This window comes from Suricata suricatta, chromosome 8 (assembly GCF_006229205.1).
Source record: "Suricata suricatta isolate VVHF042 chromosome 8, meerkat_22Aug2017_6uvM2_HiC, whole genome shotgun sequence".
Classification (NCBI taxonomy): Eukaryota; Metazoa; Chordata; class Mammalia; order Carnivora; family Herpestidae; genus Suricata; species Suricata suricatta.
In genome coordinates, this window is record NC_043707.1 from 1928561 (window position 1) to 1945959 (window position 17399).

General features: G+C 49.3%; 1 protein-coding gene across 1 annotated transcript in view; it reads left to right on the forward strand.

Moving 5' to 3' along the window:
- PDPK1 (3-phosphoinositide dependent protein kinase 1) overlaps positions 1-17399 on the forward strand; it is a 71628-nt gene that overhangs the window by 24906 nt on the left and 29323 nt on the right. Inside the window, exons 2-6 of the mRNA XM_029949010.1 lie at positions 5508-5774; positions 9333-9375; positions 9645-9782; positions 12611-12755; positions 13462-13559. Of these exons, the coding sequence (XP_029804870.1) occupies positions 5565-5774; positions 9333-9375; positions 9645-9782; positions 12611-12755; positions 13462-13559 (634 nt within the window). The 5' untranslated portion in view covers positions 5508-5564. The remainder of the gene's footprint in view (positions 1-5507; positions 5775-9332; positions 9376-9644; positions 9783-12610; positions 12756-13461; positions 13560-17399) is intronic.

The following is a 17399-nucleotide window of genomic DNA, read 5'->3' on the forward strand; positions in this document are numbered from 1 at the left end:
ATTAAGGCACTGACTGAACCCTGGAGCTTGGTCCAGCCAGTGGTACTTCTTGTGAGATGGAGTATTTATGAAATGTGTAAAACACTTGGCTTACTGTCCAGCCATGGAGCGTTCAAGAAAACAGCAAGTTTCCATAAACCGCTGGTGCTTCCAGTCTAGTTAGAGGACCTGTACTGTTGGTCACATTTGTACTACGTGCTATTTAAAAAATTAGATTCTTGGGGTGTCTGGGTGGCTCAGTTGTTTAAGCATCTGACTCTGTGTGTGTGTGTGTGTGTGTGTGTGTGTGTGTGTGTGTGTGTGTGAGAAGTTTATGTTATTTTGAAAGGTAGAGGGAGAGAGACAGTGTGCTATGGGGTAGTGCAGAGACAGAGAGAGAATCCTAGGCAGGCTCTGTACCGTCAGTGCAGAGCCTGATGTAGGGCTTGAACTCCTGAACTATGAGGTCATGACCTAAGTGGGAGTCAGACGCTAAACTGACTGAGCCACCCAGGTGCCCCAAGCGTCTGACTCTTGATGTTGGCTCAGGTCATGATCTCTTGGTTGGTGATATTGAACCTTCTGTTAAGCCCTGCCCTGGCAGCATGGAGCCTGCTTGGGATTCTCTCTCTCTCTCTCTCTCTCTCTCTCTCTCTCTCTCTCAATATATTTTTTAATATTAAAAAAAAAAGTAAGCTCTAATTGCCCTACATGGCTCTTGAACTCATGACCCTGAGATCAGCAGTTGCATGTTCCAGTAAGTGAGCCAGCCAGGCATCCCAATGGTTAGCATTTTTTACCAGTAAAGTATTTTTTACTTTTTTTTAATGTTTATCTTTGAGAGACAGGGAGAGACCAAGCACACGTGGGGGAGGGGCAGAGAGAGAGGGAGACACAGAATCTGAAGCAGGCTCCAGGCTCTGAGCTGTCAGCACAGAGCCTGACGTGGGGTTCGAACGCACAAACTGCGAGATCATGACCTGAGCCGAAGTTGGATGCTTAACTGACTGAGCCAGCCAGGTGCCCCTCAAGTATTTTTTCATTAAGGCATGGACATTGTGGTTTTAGACATAATGCTACTGCACATTTAATAGACTCCAGTAGAGTGTAAGTATGTGTTTTATGTACTGGAAACCAAAAAGTTTGACTCACTCTATCGTGATAGTCAGTCCATTGCAGTGATCTGAACCTGAACCTTCAATATCTCCAAGGGAGGCCTGCACCTTGCCTGCGGTTCTCATGCTCTTCACTGTACGTGAAAGAAGCCTGCCTCCTCCCAGCTCTGGTGCAGCCCCGGCGATGATGGGGCATCCTTGGCTGGGAGCCTGGCGTGTGTATGCATCGGGGCCTGCCTGAGCCAGCCTTCCCGGGGTCCACCTGCTGCATAGAGAGAGGCTCATGCGGCCCTATGGGGCCCACCCCGGCCCCTGCCTCTTCTTGCCATCTGCTGCTCCCTTCTCTGCATCTGTGCTCATCCTGTCTGGGGCGCAGGATGTCCTGTCTCGTTTGGTTTTTGACTTTATGTGTTTGGTGCATTTCAAGAGGGGCTTCTCCTTCATCTCTCCTCTTGTGGCTGAGCTGTCATCCACAGCTTACTCTTGCTTTTACCATGCCCACCTGTCTGTCCTGTTCATGGTGCACTTTCTCCAGGACTCTGGCTTCTTCGTAGTTCCCTTTGTCCCTTTCCTGTTTAAAAGGAGAGGGAATGTTTATCTATCCTTTATGAACAAACATAATACAAGAAGCAGAGTTCTGTGTGGACAACTCCCTTAGTTATTCAGATTTACAGAATTAAGTGTTCAATTGTATGCAACCTGCTTTTATAGTTATAGCATTGATACACTTAAGGCCGGTGTATACCCTTACAGACTCATGTTTTTTTCCCAGTTTGGACATATTCTGATTACCTGTACTTACTGATCTCTTTTTAGTGTTTACAGGTTCACAGCTTGGCTAGTGACAGCCCCCCCAAAGCAGCTTCCCCACCTGACTACCACAGACACGTGTGAAGATGCCCTTTTCAGACATAGCAGGGGATTCCAGTACCATATTGATTGGTTATGTTTTTTCTGTTCTAAGACTGAACTCAGCTCTCCTGAGTTCTTGTAATGGGAAGTACTATTAGAAACAAATCTGGGTGCTCGAGGTTTGTTTTGTGGTGTTCTACAACAGGCTGGTGGCGGGGAGGCTAATGATGTCACTGCTAGAACACTGCAGAGTCAGAGCTGGGAAAGAGGGTTCTCTGTATGGTTGTGGGTAAACTTGTATGTTTCTCCGATTTAACTTTGAAACTGTCTAATCCTTTCTTAATGCCGACCTAAGTTTTTAACTGTTTTTACTCCCTTCTCTTTAGTATTTCTTTGTATCTCACTGACAACTGTTCTGTCATTGCTTTCTTGCCAAATTTCCAAATTGCTTTCCAAAAGCGTTGTAACCTCACTGTGGGCTTACTGGTGCCAGCCGCTGTCACAGGAGTGCTCTTGCGTTGTCCTGGCCTGGCCAGCACTTGCTGTTTCTGTGTGTTGTAAATATATTTAATCGTTGTTGTTATCTGTTTTTTCATCTTCAATCCTCTCCCCTAATTAAAATGTCCAATGCTGTGTTTCATTGCTTTTATTTATCTCTGAATCCTACGTGTATTTACATTTCTTGGTTCCTTGAGTTTTCTTGGTTTCTTAAGTCTTAATGGTTAATAGATTTGAGTGAGTTGTTGTGTATAAATTAGTGCAGTCATATGTAATACAACTATTTTAAACAGCTTGTTGAGATATAATTCATATACCATATAATCATCTATTTAAATAATTCAGTGGGTTTTAGTGTATTCACAGGGTTATACAGCCATCATCACTATCTAGTTCCAGAATGTTTTTGTCACAGAGCCTTTAGCAGTCATTTTCCATTGCCCCCACCCTCCAGTCCCTGACGACCACTCATCTGCTTTCTGCCTATGGATCTGCCCGTTCTGGACATTTCATGGAAATGGAATCCCTCAATTTGTGGCCTTTTGTGTCTGGCCTTGTTTTCACTTGGCATCATGGTTTCCATGTCCACTGATGTTGCATTTGTCAGTACTTCCTTTTTATGACTGAGTAATACTCCGTTTTGTTTTTTTTTTAAGTGTATTTATTTGAGAGAACTTCTATGAACGAGCAGGGGAGGGGCAGGGACAGAGAGAGAGAGAGAGAGAGAGAGAGAGAGAGAGAGAATCCCAAGCAGGCTCTGCACTGTCAGTGCGGTGTCCGACTTGGGGCTCAAACTCAGCGAACTATGAGATCATCATCTGAATGGAAGTCGGATGCTTAACCAACTGAGTCACCAAGGAGCCTCAATACTTGGTTTTATGCCTAGACTACATTTTGTTTATCCATTTATCCATTCTTGGACATCTGGGTTGTTTTCACCTTTTGGCTGTTATGAATCATGCTGCTGTGAACATTTTTTACAAGTTTGTGTAGACATAGGTTTCCATTTCTCTTGAGTACACACCTAGGAGTAGAATTCCTTGGATATGTGGTACCTGTTTCCTTTTGAGGAACGGTCAGACTGCCTGCCAAGTTTCTGTCTGCACCATTTTCTATTCCCCGTAGCAGTGTGTGAGGATCCCCATTCTCCACACCCTCACCAGCACTTGCTCTGATCTTTTTCATTCTAGCCACCCTAGTGAATGTGAAGAGGAATCTCATTGTGGCTTTGATTTGCATTCCCGTAATGACTATTGACAGTGAGCATCTTTTCATGTACTTATTGGCCATTTATGTTTCTTTTTGGAGAAATGTTATTCAGACCCCTTGCCTGTTTTTTAACTGTGTGTGTATGTGTGCACAGATATTAATCGAGTTGTAGGAGTTCTTTATGTAATCTGGATAGAAGCCCCTATCAGATACATGATTTGCAAATATTTCCTTTCATTCCATGGGGTTATCTTTTCACTTTCTTGATGGTGCTTTTGAAGCACAAAAATTTTTAATTTGATGAAGTCTCTTTGATCTGCTTTTTGCTGCTATTGCTACTTGCACTTTTGGCCACATATCTTAGAAACCACTGCCAAGGTCAGGGAGATTTACTGGTTTATCTTCTTCTAAGAGTTCAGTAGTTTTAGTTCTTACATTGTAGATTTTTGGCACAGTTGAGTTAATTTTGCATATGATATAGGAAAGACATTCAGCTTCATTCTTTTTGCATGTGTCTATGCATATGTGCCAGCACCATTTGTTGAAAAGTCTGTTCTTTCCCTCTGAAGGGTCTTGGCACCCTTGTCAAAGATCAGTGGGCTATAGATGTCTAGGCCTGCTTCTGAACTCTGTCCCATTTATTTCTGTGTCCTTCCTGTGCCAGGGCCACCCTGTCTTGATTACTGTAGCTTTGTAGTAAGTTTTGAAATCAGGTAGTGTGAGGCAGTCATCCAGCTTTGATCCTTTATTGAGCATGCTTAGGTATTCTGGGTTCCTTGAATTGTCATGTGAGTTATAGGATCAGCTTGTCAATTTCTGCAGGGAAGCCAACTAGGATTTTAGTAGGGACTGCCTTAAGTAATTTTTAAAATCTGTTAAATGTTTTAATTTGTTTAGATAGTTTGGAAACAGAACACCTTAAATGGTTTGGAGGTAACTTTGGTGTGGAGCATGCAATTGGGCTCAAAATCAGGTATTTTTCAAGCAGTTTTTTTCTTAATGTTTATCGATTTATTTTTGAGAGAGAGCATGCACGAGCCAGCGGGGAAGGGGCAGAAAAGAGAAGGAGACAGAATCTCAAGCAGGCTCCATGCTGCCAGTGCAGAGCCTGACATGGGGCTCCATCGTACAAACTGTGGGATCATGAACTGAGCTGAAATCAAGAGTTGGACGCTCAACCGATGGGGCCACTGAGGTGCCTCAGATAATTTCCAAATTGTTAACCAGTTATTTCACTTCTGTCTTTTTTGAGAAGCTTATATATTTATTTTTATCACCTGTAACTTTCATTTGTAGTTCACAGTACTTGGATTCTTCTTCCATGAAGTTATGCTTCAGCGTTCTAGGACTGCTAGGCTGAAATTCTATTCAGTTGTGGGATGCAGTCTTCAGACTCTCTATTTGTTCAAGTCCTAATTGAATACCTGCTGTATGTGCAGCCTTGTGTGAGGTGCGGGTGGGTAAGCAGGCAAGGGATTCTGGGATGAGGACACTGGTCAGAGAGTTTGGACTGGCTTCCTCTGTGGACAGGAGTTGGCTGCAGGTGTCGTTTTGGCTCGGCAAACTGGCAACTGGCCGTAGCGGGGTGGGGAGTGGTTTGACTGAGGGAGGAGGAGGATGGCGGGTAGGTGCTGGATGGTGGGGTTGGTGGGCACGCAGGTCAGGGATGGGGCTGGGATTTGAGCAGGGAAGGGACTTGGGAGAGGAGGGCAGTGGCCTGAACCCTGCGGCCAGATTCAGATGGCTTATCCTGTACTTGAGGTGTTTGCGTTTCAACAGTGTAAGCGCTTCATTTCACACGTTTCGAAAAAGTGAGCTGCTTTGAGTCTTACCTTTTTTTCCTGTGTCCACCAGTATGACACCGTTCCTATCCAGTCCAGCGTGGTGTTATGTTCTTGCCCATCCCCATCAATGGTGAGGACCCAGACTGAGTCCGGCTCGGCCCCTGGCATTCCCGGCGGTGGTAGCAGACAGGGCTCCACCATGGACAGCACCGCGGCCGAGTCCCGATCGAGCACCAGCTCGCTGCAGCGCCCCACACAGCCACCGCCACAGCCTCGGAAGAAACGGCCTGAAGACTTCAAATTCGGGAAAATCCTTGGTGAAGGCTCTTTTTCAACAGTGAGTACATGCCGCTGCTGTCTGTTGAATGAGCAGGCCCCTGGGGGGTTCTGCTCCTGTTGGAGGGTGATTTGGGGCTGGCTAGCGCCAAGTGGATCACATGGTTAAAATATCTAAGCTGTGATTTTTTACATAAAAGCTTTAAAAGACATCCTTTGATCTTTCTATTTTTTTCTTTTAATGCTTATTTTATCTTAGAGAGAGGGAGAGAGCATGTGAGACAGGCAGACAGAGATTTCCAAGCCGGCTCCAGGGCTGGGACCCACTAGCTGTAAGATTATGACCTGAGCCAGAATCAAGAGTTAGATGCTTAAGTGACTAAGCCACCCAAGAGCCCCTCTTTGTTTTGTTTTGTTTTTAAATGCAGTTAGTTTGTATCCTAATTTTTATTCTGATTCTAATTTATTCATCAACAAATTATATCCTCTTCCTTGTGTCCCATTAGCAAGGTCCTGGCAAGTTTTTCTGCCCCTTCTACTGTAAGTGTCAGCATCAGGATCTCTTCAGAGCTTTGGGGAAACATTTAATGACCTTTATCATTTCTCTTTTATTTACAACAATGTACAAAACAGCACAGCCTTGACAGCTGCTAGAGGTGCAGCCCCAGACCTGCTAGCCTCCAGATTCTTATGGCCTCAGTTTCACAATCAGCAATAGTATTTTCACAGTCAGCATGGCCAGGTCACACGCTGGGTACCTCTGTTTGCTACCTGACTAAGCTGTGCCTGTCTTGTGGCCGTTTTTTCTTTTAAAGCAAAGAAGGAAGGCTCAGAGCAGCCCCTTTGCTCAGGTAGGAGCTCCACGTGGCTGAGGTGGGGCTGGGGGCTTCTGCAGGCTTGGGGGGGGCCTGAGCGCCTGGACCCTGCAGGGCTCGGCGGCTGCCTCCTGCTGGCAGGGCCTTCTTGCCTGGCCTCTGGGAGAAAACTTTAGGTGAAATGTGTTTTTCTGTCTTTTCACACTTACGAAGTGTTACATAGCTTACCCATGTTCCCAGCTTCATTCTAACCGATGGTAACTTCTGCTCCCCTTACAGTTTCTTCCTTCTTTCCTCCCTCCCTCCCTCCCTTCCTACCTTCCTTCCTCTCTCTCTCTCCCCTTCCCCTTTCTTTCTTTCCCTTCTTATCTATCCATCTATCCATCTATCCACCTATCCACCTATTTTGAGAGAGAAATGGAGAGAGGGAGAATTCCAAGCAGGCTCCATTTTTGATCTCACGAAACATGAGATCATGACCTGAGCTGAAATCAAGTCGGATGCTCAACGGAGTGAGCCACCCAGGCGCTCTTCCCCTTATACTTTTAATTTAGAATTTTTTATTGGTAGTTTCTGTTTAAATTATGAAAGAATTGTGCCCTCATGATAAAAATCTTTAACTGTGAGGTAGTCGCCAGTAGTTCTGGTACTCACAGAGCCTCTCAGAAAGAAGAAACTATTTTATAAAGAGCCCTGGATGTTCTTATGATTACTTAAAATAGTTCAGGAAAAGAAGAAACATTCTTTCATTTTCTTCCTTTTAATTCATGGACATTTATCTTGACTGGTAAATGAGGACTTATTTGTGAGATTCCCCTTTGTCCATGGGTTTCCACAGTGGATAAAAGTAGGCACCATCCATTCTGGGTGACGCACTCCTGCTGTTGAAAAGCCCTAGCTGTAATTCTTGTCACCCCTGTCTCAGGGAGGTGCCAGAGAAAAGCACCCTGAGCTGGAGGGTCTTTCCTGGCCCTGCTTGGAGTCCCGCAGCTCTGCATCTCAAATTACATGTGCTACCCCCAGGTCTTCCTCACCACTCCTGAAATAGAGACCACTTACAATTGGATTTCCAGGGGAGGGTGGAGGACAAGAGGCAGCTCCCAGGCTGGGCAGCACCTGCTCTTGGCTGAGCCTGGTCCTAGTGAGTATGGAAGCCTAGCCTGCTGCCTCCTGGCCCCCTGGGGATGATCTTGACATCCAGGTCAGCCCTGCTGTCAGCCTGGAGGGCCGAGGAAGGATGCGTCATGCCTTGTGCCCTGGAAGAGGGATGCTTCCTGCCCTGTGCCCGTAAGGAGGCCTTCGTGTGAAATGCCAAATTCACACAACAGAAAGATTTCATAAATATCTCCTTCAGAAACGATTCAGTTCGTTGTTGGTACTAATAGTCCACTCTTGCTCTTTTCTACAAGGTAGCTAGTACATACTCGCGTGAAGACCTTTCACATTTCATAAACACATAACACATATGTAAGGAGAGGGGATCTCCCCCAGCCCCTCCCCGACACCCCCAGTGCCTGAGCATAGCCCACACAGGTACATTCCTTCAGAAAGATCTCTGAGATCTTTCCGCTTGAACACATAAACCTGACCCTGCTCTCCCTAGTAACTGCAGGGCGCTTCCCACGTGCTTTCCCAGCATCACTTTTGGTAAGTCTGCTGGAAAATTCTGTAGTCGGATGATCCCGGCCCACGGCCTCCTGAGCTCTTCCCAGGAGGCCCAGGGTCTCCATCTACTCTCTGGTCCTCGGACCACCTCTTGTGCAGCTGTGTCTGCTGGCAGTGGTGGGTGGGGGCCGCCCCGGCTTCCCAGCAGACGGACCTCGTCGGGCCTGTGGGTGTTCGGGCCCAGGTCGTGCTCAGAGGCCACCTGTGGAGTACTGTCTTTTCCACGCTGTGCTGTGCCCTGTTGGTTCTCTGCCCCGAAATGGTGTTTGAGCACAAGACTTAGTGTGCTACTGACAGGGCCCGGCCTGGGGGGTGACTGTACCCTGGGCGGGAGATGTGACTTCCAGGAGGCACTCTGTGGGCCACTTGTGGTTTAGCTTCCTGTGGCGTTGATAGCAGGGATAGTGTTCACGGTACCTGAGAGTGGCATCAAGAGAAATGTGTGGTAACAAGTACTTGAAAAAACCCAAATTCAGGGCAGAATGAACACTTGACATATACTGAGAACATATTCTTAAAGTTATTTAAAAAAATTTTTTTTTACATTTATTCATTTTTGAGAGATGGGGGCAGGGGGGAGAGAGAGAGAGAGAGAGAGAATGAATCCAAATCAGGCTCCAGGTTCCAGGCTCTGAACTGTCAGCACAGAGCCTGATGTGGGGCTTGACCCCATCAACCACGAGACCGTGACCTGAGCCAAAGTTGGAGGCTTAACCTACTGAGCCATGCGGGCATCCTTCTTAAAGTTATCTCTTAAAGGAATTCCCAGCGCCCACTTGTACAGGTATTAATTGCTGCTGCCTTCTGCTGTTTGTGAAGGTTCCATTAGTCTAAGATGTTCCTGAAGGTATACTTCACGGCACCACGGTACTTAGCAGCTGATCAAGAACCTTCTGAAGGCAGTCGATTGATACATGCATTTGGTGTTTATTAGAACATATTCACTTTGTCGTTAACATCAAGCTGTGTTTGTTAGCACAGGACCAGATATGTTTTAATGTGACTTCAAGTATTTCGATGTAATTTCGGGGTGAGGGCACAGTAGCCTGTTTTGTTGGCTACAGGGTGACTTGTGAGACTCAGTGCTCTGGTTCATTGAGTGTTTTCCTCTCCTCTTTCCCCCTTTCTTCTGAAACCAGGTTGTTCTGGCCCGAGAATTGGCAACCTCAAGGGAATATGCTAGTAAGTACTGAGTCTGGTGGGCCGCACGTCTGGGGTGGGGGCGGGGTGCCTGCTGGCACGTGGCCACCTGGCTGCCCAGTGCAGCACAGCCACCTGTGCTCATTTCAGGGGCTGTGCTGTTGGTCTCAGAGACCACAGAGCTGATGGGTATGTTCTGTGACAAAGTCTAATTTGTTCCAGTTACCTTTATGAGTTTTGTTTCTAGTTTGGTGTTTTGTTTTGTTTTTACCACTATCAATTGTAGTAACTTGCTTTTCTCTTACTTTAAGTTAAAATTCTAGAGAAACGTCACATTATCAAAGAGAACAAGGTCCCGTATGTAACCAGAGAGAGAGATGTGATGTCACGCCTGGATCACCCGTTCTTTGTTAAACTTTACTTCACATTTCAGGATGATGAAAAGCTGTGTATCCTTTGAACAGTCACCTGAAAACGCAGCAGTGACCCCGCGCTCCTTTGGAGTCATGACCCCAGTGTGTATTTTCACAGGTTGTCCCTCCCTGGACGCAGCAGGCAAGGGTGGCATATTCTAAGTACAGATGAATTCACATGACTTTGCTGTAGGAGCCCCCAGGATCGCTGACACTCACTGAAGTAGAGTAGTACTTCAGGGGAGATCAGCATAAACTTTTTGGAGGTTTTTATTCATAAGTTTTGTATATGAAGGATTGTTATTATTTTAACCCCATGGTTGCTAGACATTTACTCAAAGGCATTCCCTTATTTCTTGGACTATCCATCAGATGACAAGTCTCTTCTCAGAGCAGGGAAGTGAGAAAGAGGAAGACGGGTCTCAGACATCCAGGACCCCTCTCTGCCCTTTTTGGCCCAGGGGCGTGGGGTATGGTTGGAAGGCATGTCTTCACCAGGCTTTTAACCCCCAAGTGAGAAGTCCAGGGAGTAACCACAGGGACCCAAACTCTTTCCCCTCCCCAGGCCCTCCAGCCTGCCTCCCCGCTTCCTCCCCTTCCCAGGACCTCTCCCCTCTCCCTCCACATGGACCCTCCCCAGTCTGCCCCGGCCTCTGGATGGCTCTGATCCCCCAGTGCCTCTGGCTCTCAGGTGGGGCTGTCACACCCTGCTGATTGCTTCCTCTTAGGCCTCTCGCCCTCCCTGACTTCTCCTCTAACCCCTGGGGCAATGTTTTTTTCTCCCTTTTACTTCTGGTAAAAGCCGGGAGGTAGGGCACCATGGTAGTCAGGGTGGGCCGCATCCTGGCTTCTCAGGGCCTGCCCATCACGGGACCTGGCTGGCCAGTTTCTCCTCACTCAGTGGCCTTTTCCTGTAGTTTCTCCCAGTCAGGACTTCCTCAGCCCCTATGTGTCCCGGTGACTCTGTCCTCAGTCCCAGCAGATGCTTTTGGGTTCTGCTCCCGTAGCTTTCAAATGCAGTTGCTTCAGGCCTTATTCAGGCTTAAACCTCAGTCTTGACATTAGTTCTTTCCCTCCTGCCCTCAGATCTCAGCTGCCTGGCGCTGAAGCTGGTCCATGTGAGGGCTTGTCTCCCCCCCCCTCCCCCCCCACTGCACCCCAAGGCTTTCCCCTTCCCTCTTTCTACATACTACACAGACTCTTCTGGGTTGAAACTGCTCTATCCCAGTCCCCCTTCAACACCATTTTCTGGCTCCTTCAATTGTCAGCTGAATTTACCCTTTTGTTTGTTGAGAGGTTCTTGTTGAGTGCCAGGTGGTGGGAATATGCTGGTAAAGAGGGGAGCCGCGGCCCTCACGGCGCCTGCACTTTGCGGGAAGCAGCGCGCAGACGCCTGGGGCCCCTGTGCTCCATGGGGAGGGAACGAGCAGTAAGAGCGGGTCAGAGGGCGTCGGAATATGCTGCTCTGGTAGCTGGGTGGTCTGAGGGGACCACGGACTTTGGCCAGAGACCTGGGTGGAGGACAGGAGGCGTCTGCCTGTCTGTGCGGGTCGAACAGGCTGGGCAGGGGCCAGCCCCTCCTCCTTCAGAGGCCTAGCGAGAATTACAGATTTTCTTCTAGAGGGATGGGGAGTCTGGAGGGGTGGAGGCCACTGCTGGGCAGCCGCCGCCGGGCTGCACAAGGAGTCAGGGCAGCTTGCACACAGGGCTGGTAGGGACTCGGTGCGGGATGTCAGTGGGGTGGCCGGTCCCCCACAGCAGGCGAGAGTTCCGAGGCCTGAGCCCAGGTCACCCCCAGACAGAGACTGACGTGTAGGGGGCTGGGTGTTGCCAGTGAGCGGAGCGGAAGACCTCTGGGGGCCACGGGGTTTCTGGGGTGGGGGATGGGGGGTGGCCCCTGTGCAACTTGCTCAGGGGGTGAAGTGGGGGCTTCAAGACGTCCAGACAGCACACCCTCACTGGCTCTTCCCAGTGGCTCCGCCTGCAGGGGAGCAGTGACGTGGTCTATGCCTGCAGGCTGCTGTGGTGGGCACAGGGCTTTCTGCTGGTTCGTTGAGGTGTTATAGGTTTGCCTCTGCCTGACTCCAGCGTCATCCCTGTCCCTGGCACTCTGAAAATGGCATTTCTCTATAAAACATGTAACTTTATATTTGGAAAGGAGCACGTATTTGAGAAACCTTTACCTGAATTGACTCTTAGCGTCTTAGCACATTGTGGAATGCAGTGGGTGCTCAGTAAGTGTTGTGTGGCCTGTCGCAGTGCAGGTTCGGAGGCTGTGTTGTGATGCAGGGCCCTTTCCCCTTGCTGTGAAGAGGCATGTGTGCCACGGGCTCTGTCTGCTGTCCCTGGTGCCTTCCCGTCATTGAGCACACAGGTGTTCTGCGGAGATGGTGGGGTCCACAAGGGGCAGTCGAGCTGAGGGGTGCGCGTCTTTGTGCTGGTGGTGAGAAACCCATGCTGGGGGCTGTTCGCGGAGCTGGGGCCAGGCATCCCTGCAGCACCCAGCAGCTGTGTGTCTGATCCTGGCAGGGTCTGACTTGAACAGGGACGGCTGTGTTAGGACACAGGTACCTTTAGTTTTAATTAATGAAAAGACGTTGCAGGCTGCCTGGGTGCTCTGGTGGGTCGAGCATCGGACTCTTGATTTCAGCTCAGGTTGCAGTCTCGCAGCCCTGAGGTGGAGCCTGAGTCTGGCTCCGTGCTGAAGGGGAGCCTGCTTTGGATTCTCTGTCTCTCTGTTTCTCTCTCTCTGCTCCTCCCCCGTCCCCCAGGTAAATAAATAAAACTTAAGAAATTCCTATTGGGCAGTACGGTTAGTTTTAAAAAATGATTTTTGCACTCTTCCTTAACTATGTGATATTTAGACTTTGGTCTTAGTTATGCCAAAAATGGAGAACTACTTAAATACATTCGCAAAATTGGCTCATTCGATGAGACGTGCACCCGGTTTTACACGGCCGAGCTGGTGTCGGCTCTGGAGTACCTGCACGGCAAGGGCATCATTCACAGGTACCGCGCAGGGCCCTGGGCTCCGCCCCGGCCCGGGGTAGCTCTGCCTCGCCGCTGGAGGGGGGGGCCTCCTGGTGAGAGCTGAGGCCTGGCGGAGACTCGGTCCTTGCTGGGTGGGAGGCCTGCCCAGCGTCCCGCCTGGGAGCTTTTATTCCCCGCCTGGTGGCGTCGGTGTGTGCTTGTCTCTGGCCTGACTTTCCATAACTTTCTGATGTTGTCAAAGGAAAAGTGTTGGTATGAGCTCTTTCTGTTGTTGTTACTGATTGTTTTTTACTGTGGTAAGAGACACACAACAAAATTTATCATTCTAACCATTTTTTCTGTTTTCATTGAGAAATAAGGAGCAGTGTCATCACTGTGTAAGTCAGTGGTGTACAACAGGCTATTTGACTCATATATATTGTGAAACGACCACAGTAGGTTTCGAAGATCTTCCTTTTGTGGGCTAAAAATGGGTTATGCTTTAATAAAAAGGGTATTGAAAATGATGGATGTACTTATGAAGTGATACAGTTTGAATGGACTCATTAAGTGCAGTTGAGATTTGTTCACTGTGAACTTTTTAAAAGACTTGCATTCTTGGATGTTAGTCCATAAAGATTGTATGTATTAATCAGTCCATTTTGTTTTCAGCGAAATGTCAAGTGTATAATAACAAAGCTATTTAACTATTTCAACTCAAATGTAAAAATCTCTGCCTTCACAGGGATCTGAAACCAGAAAACATTTTGTTAAATGAAGACATGCACATCCAGATCACGGATTTTGGAACAGCGAAAGTATTATCCCCGGAGAGTAAGCAAGGTGTGTGAGTGCTCTGTTTCCCGAGGTCCCGGCTCCGTGCTCGAGACCCAACACAACTTCTTAGAAATGTGTTGAATTGCACTGTCTTCGTCGTTAATGACGTGTCTGTGGTGCCGGTGCCGCTGTAGGGCGCACACTGCAGCTTCACACGGGAAGGCCCTGCCTCACACGGGGCTCTGGCAGGAGGGCTGGGGTGTGGGGGGCGGGGGCTGCTAGGTTTCTAGGCGTGTGGTTGGTCTGCCTGACCTTGAGTAGGGGGCGCTGGCTAGCCAGCCACTCTGCATCTTGTCCCAGGTCTTTGTGAGCGCTTGGAGTGTCCCCTATGGCTCTCCCTCCCTAGTCTGAGAAGATGCCAGGGTGCTTCCTTTACTCCTGGTCTTCCGTGCAGGGGTGTGGAGTTGGTTGGATCAGCTCCCAGCTCTTCCGTTGGTGCTCTGGGTTGTAACTGTGAGAGCGTTGTCCCCGTCCCCTCTGTGCAGCTGCCCGTGGTGGCCCAGGCACCCGGATGGTGGTGAGGTTCTACGAAATCACAGAACGAGTAGGGGCTGAGTTTCACGCTGCTGGTCAAGTGCACGTTTATAATTGCAAGCTGTCCCAGTCACTGTTTCTCTAGGGTAACTCCCGGGGCTGGGTGATGCATTTTGACCACTCCATCACCTGAGTAGGAGTTGCTGACGGTACAGTGAGCTTTGGGGGTCTTAGCTAGCCAGTGGGGATGATAAAATCAATCAGGGACCTTGAAAACCTTGAGTTAGGGCAGGTGTGACTGACATGGCCCCCTGGCCCGAGAGGCTGGGGCAGATTGCTCACCTCAGCCAGGCCCCGCGGGGACCCGTGAGCGGCCGTGATGGAGGGGGTTGGGGAGCAGCGAGGGCGGGTGTTGGCAGAAGGGAGATTCAGGCAGAAGCCTCCGCCTCCCCGCACCGCCCGCTCCGTAGGAAAGGGGAGCAGGGGGCTCCAGGCCACGGCGCCAGCAGCTGGGCTGTCCGAGGTACCCTGCAGCTCAGCCGGGCCGGCCTGCTCCGCCTCGCTGGGCGAGCACACACAGGGCAGCTGCTGGGCTGGGGCCTGGGGTCCCCGCCTCCCGGCCGCGCCTGCCTGGGCCTCGGTGGTTCTGTTCCACAGGGGGCCTTCTGCTTCCTTCCCGGGTGTCTGTACAGCCCCATGTTTTCAAAGGCGGAGTTGTGAGGCTTCTATCAGCACCTCGATGTTTGTGCGGACGCTCATTGAATCACCAAGACCGCATCTCGTCTTGGGGACCTTCTCTGAGAATCCTAAAGCACCACCCTTTGAGGGCTGAAACAAAACTTGCAATCAAGAAAGATACTCTTATTTTTCAACAAATTTTAGTCCTGGTGCCACTTGTCTTCCTTTTGCCGCCCCTTTTCCCTCCTTCTTGCCTTGGGGACGTCCTCTGGGTGCTTGTCAGATCCCCTGAAACCTTGATGCTGCACAGGAACATCGTGTCGGCCGGCGGTTGTGTTCCGTGGACGCGGCATAACCCATAACCGTAAGCCATAGGCATGGCCCATGACAGATATGAACCAAACAGGAACTGCTGTGGCCCCCAAACGTTCTTGTCATGTCATGTGTCCCTTCCCATGAGGCAAGTCGCCGTCCACCATAGGGCCCCCTGTCAGCCCCGGGAGCCAGCCACCTTGGGGTCTGTGCTGTCCATTTTTGCCCTGTATCCATTTGCCTCAGAACCTTGTTTGGCACAGACTAGTCCTGCTGCCTTATAGTGGTTTTAAAAAAGAGAAGGATTTCAATGCATTGGTGAAATATGCCTGCATTTCTTCCTTTCTGGGAGAAGTGTCAAAGTCCTTATGTTGTAAACCAGGGACATGTATGCATAGATGAGTTGGCTTTTTTCCTCTTCTTAGATGAGGGGGAAAACGTGTCACTGTGTGAATGACGTTTGAGTGACTTGCTCTAGCTTTGTTTCAAGTAGTTTAGACTCTTACAATTTATTCTTGCACTAGCTTTTTTATTTTTAAACTTTTGTGCAGAGATGATGTCCCTAAAACATCTTAAGCTTCCAGAGAGCAAGTGTTGGTGGGAACATGGCTCAGGTTCCTTAACTGCCCTTTGAGCATGTTTTACTCTCCTAGCAAGAAGCAGGTTGTCTCTTCCCAGATCTCTGTCCCAGGGGGTTGTCCCTGTGTCTTTCCCTTACTGCTTCCTGTGGGATCCTAGTGGCTTGTGACTGTGAGGGGCAGGGTAAGAAACAGCAGGGCAGCTGTGGAGGGTATGTGGGGATTGATGAGGACTGTGTAGCACAGAGGACTTGTGACTTCTAACCAGGCTCCCCCAGACATACCCGGCGGGGGCAGCCTAATCGTGCAGAGTAAGCCCCTTGTCTAGGACTGTGTCGCTGGCCTTTGTTGTCTTTGTGAGAGGCTTGGGGACCTTGGGATGCCACAGAGGTTCGTACTTGGGGTTTGTATCTAGAAACTCGTGTCCTGAGCTGTGTAGGCCTTTCTGGTATGGGGCCAAGTATGGAGGTACACTTACCAAATAGGAGGGGAGGGCTAGCAGGTGTGCAGTGGGAGATGACCAGAGAGGGGATGGAGGGGGAGGCCACAGAGCTGGAGTCACTTCTGTCTCTCCCTCCAGCTGTACCTGCTGTGGACAGCCATTGTCCAGAGCCTCAGAACAGCGTCGAGTCCCCACCTGCCATGCTGTGGGCTCTAGAACCTGGCCCCGCGCCTCTGCCTTGCCCCCTGTAGCATAAGCAGCACAGCCCCACCCACCACCAAAGCAGAGTTCACATGCCAGAGGGGAAAGTCAAGTCCCTGCCCTTCTGTCAACAGGTGCTACCTTTAACATCAAGAAATGGTTCACTCTGGTCTTCTCAATATTGATATTTGTTAAGTCATAGCCATGACACGTGGAGTTTTGGGGTTGTTTTAAAATTTTTTATGTATGTTTATTTTTGAGAGAGAGAACACAAGCAGCGGAGGGGCAGAGAGAGAAGGAGACACAGAATCGGAAGCAGGGTCCGGGCTCTGAGCTGTCTGCATTGAGCCCAGTGTGAGGCTCGAACCCACAGAGTGTGAGATCATGACCCAAGCTGAAGTCACCTGCTTAACCAACTGAGCAACCCAGGTGCCCCACCCTCCAAAACATGATTTACCCCTACCTCATGCCAAACAGGAACGTTAACTACAAAGTTAACTTGGACAGCACGGAGATGTGAGTGTAGGATGTCGAGGCTGAGACTCTGAGAGGAGACAGAGCGTAAATCTCCATGACCTCGGGCGGGCAAGGAGTGCATTCTTAGATACGGCACCCGGAGCATGGACAACACAAGGGAAGTAGACCGCATCCAGTTGGGAAACTTGTGCTGTGATACCATTCAGAAAGTGAACCAGGAAAAAACATTTTCAAAACGTGTGTCTGGTAAGGGACTTATGCCCAGAATGTCTGAAGAACTCATAACTCAAGAAAGAAAATGAAATAGCGTCGCCTGGGTGGCTTAGTTGCTTGAGCGTGTGACTCTTGGTTTCAGCTCAGGTGTAGTCTCACACTTGCACGAGTTTGAGCCCCGTGTTGGGCCCAACACTGACCGAGCAGAGCCTGCTCGGCTTCGCTCTCTTCCCCTCCCCCGCTCCTGCGCTCGCACGCGCTCTCTCTCAAAACAAACTCTTAAAAGGAAAAAAGAAAATAAATTAAAAATTTAGAAATGGGCAAAGGGTCTGAATAGACATTTTCCAAAGAAGACAAAGCAAATGGCCAATAAACACACAGAAAGATGCTAAGCGTCACTAGGGAAATGCAGATCAAAACCACACTGAGATACCACTTCACATCTTCTAGAATGGCTGTGATCAAAAGGAC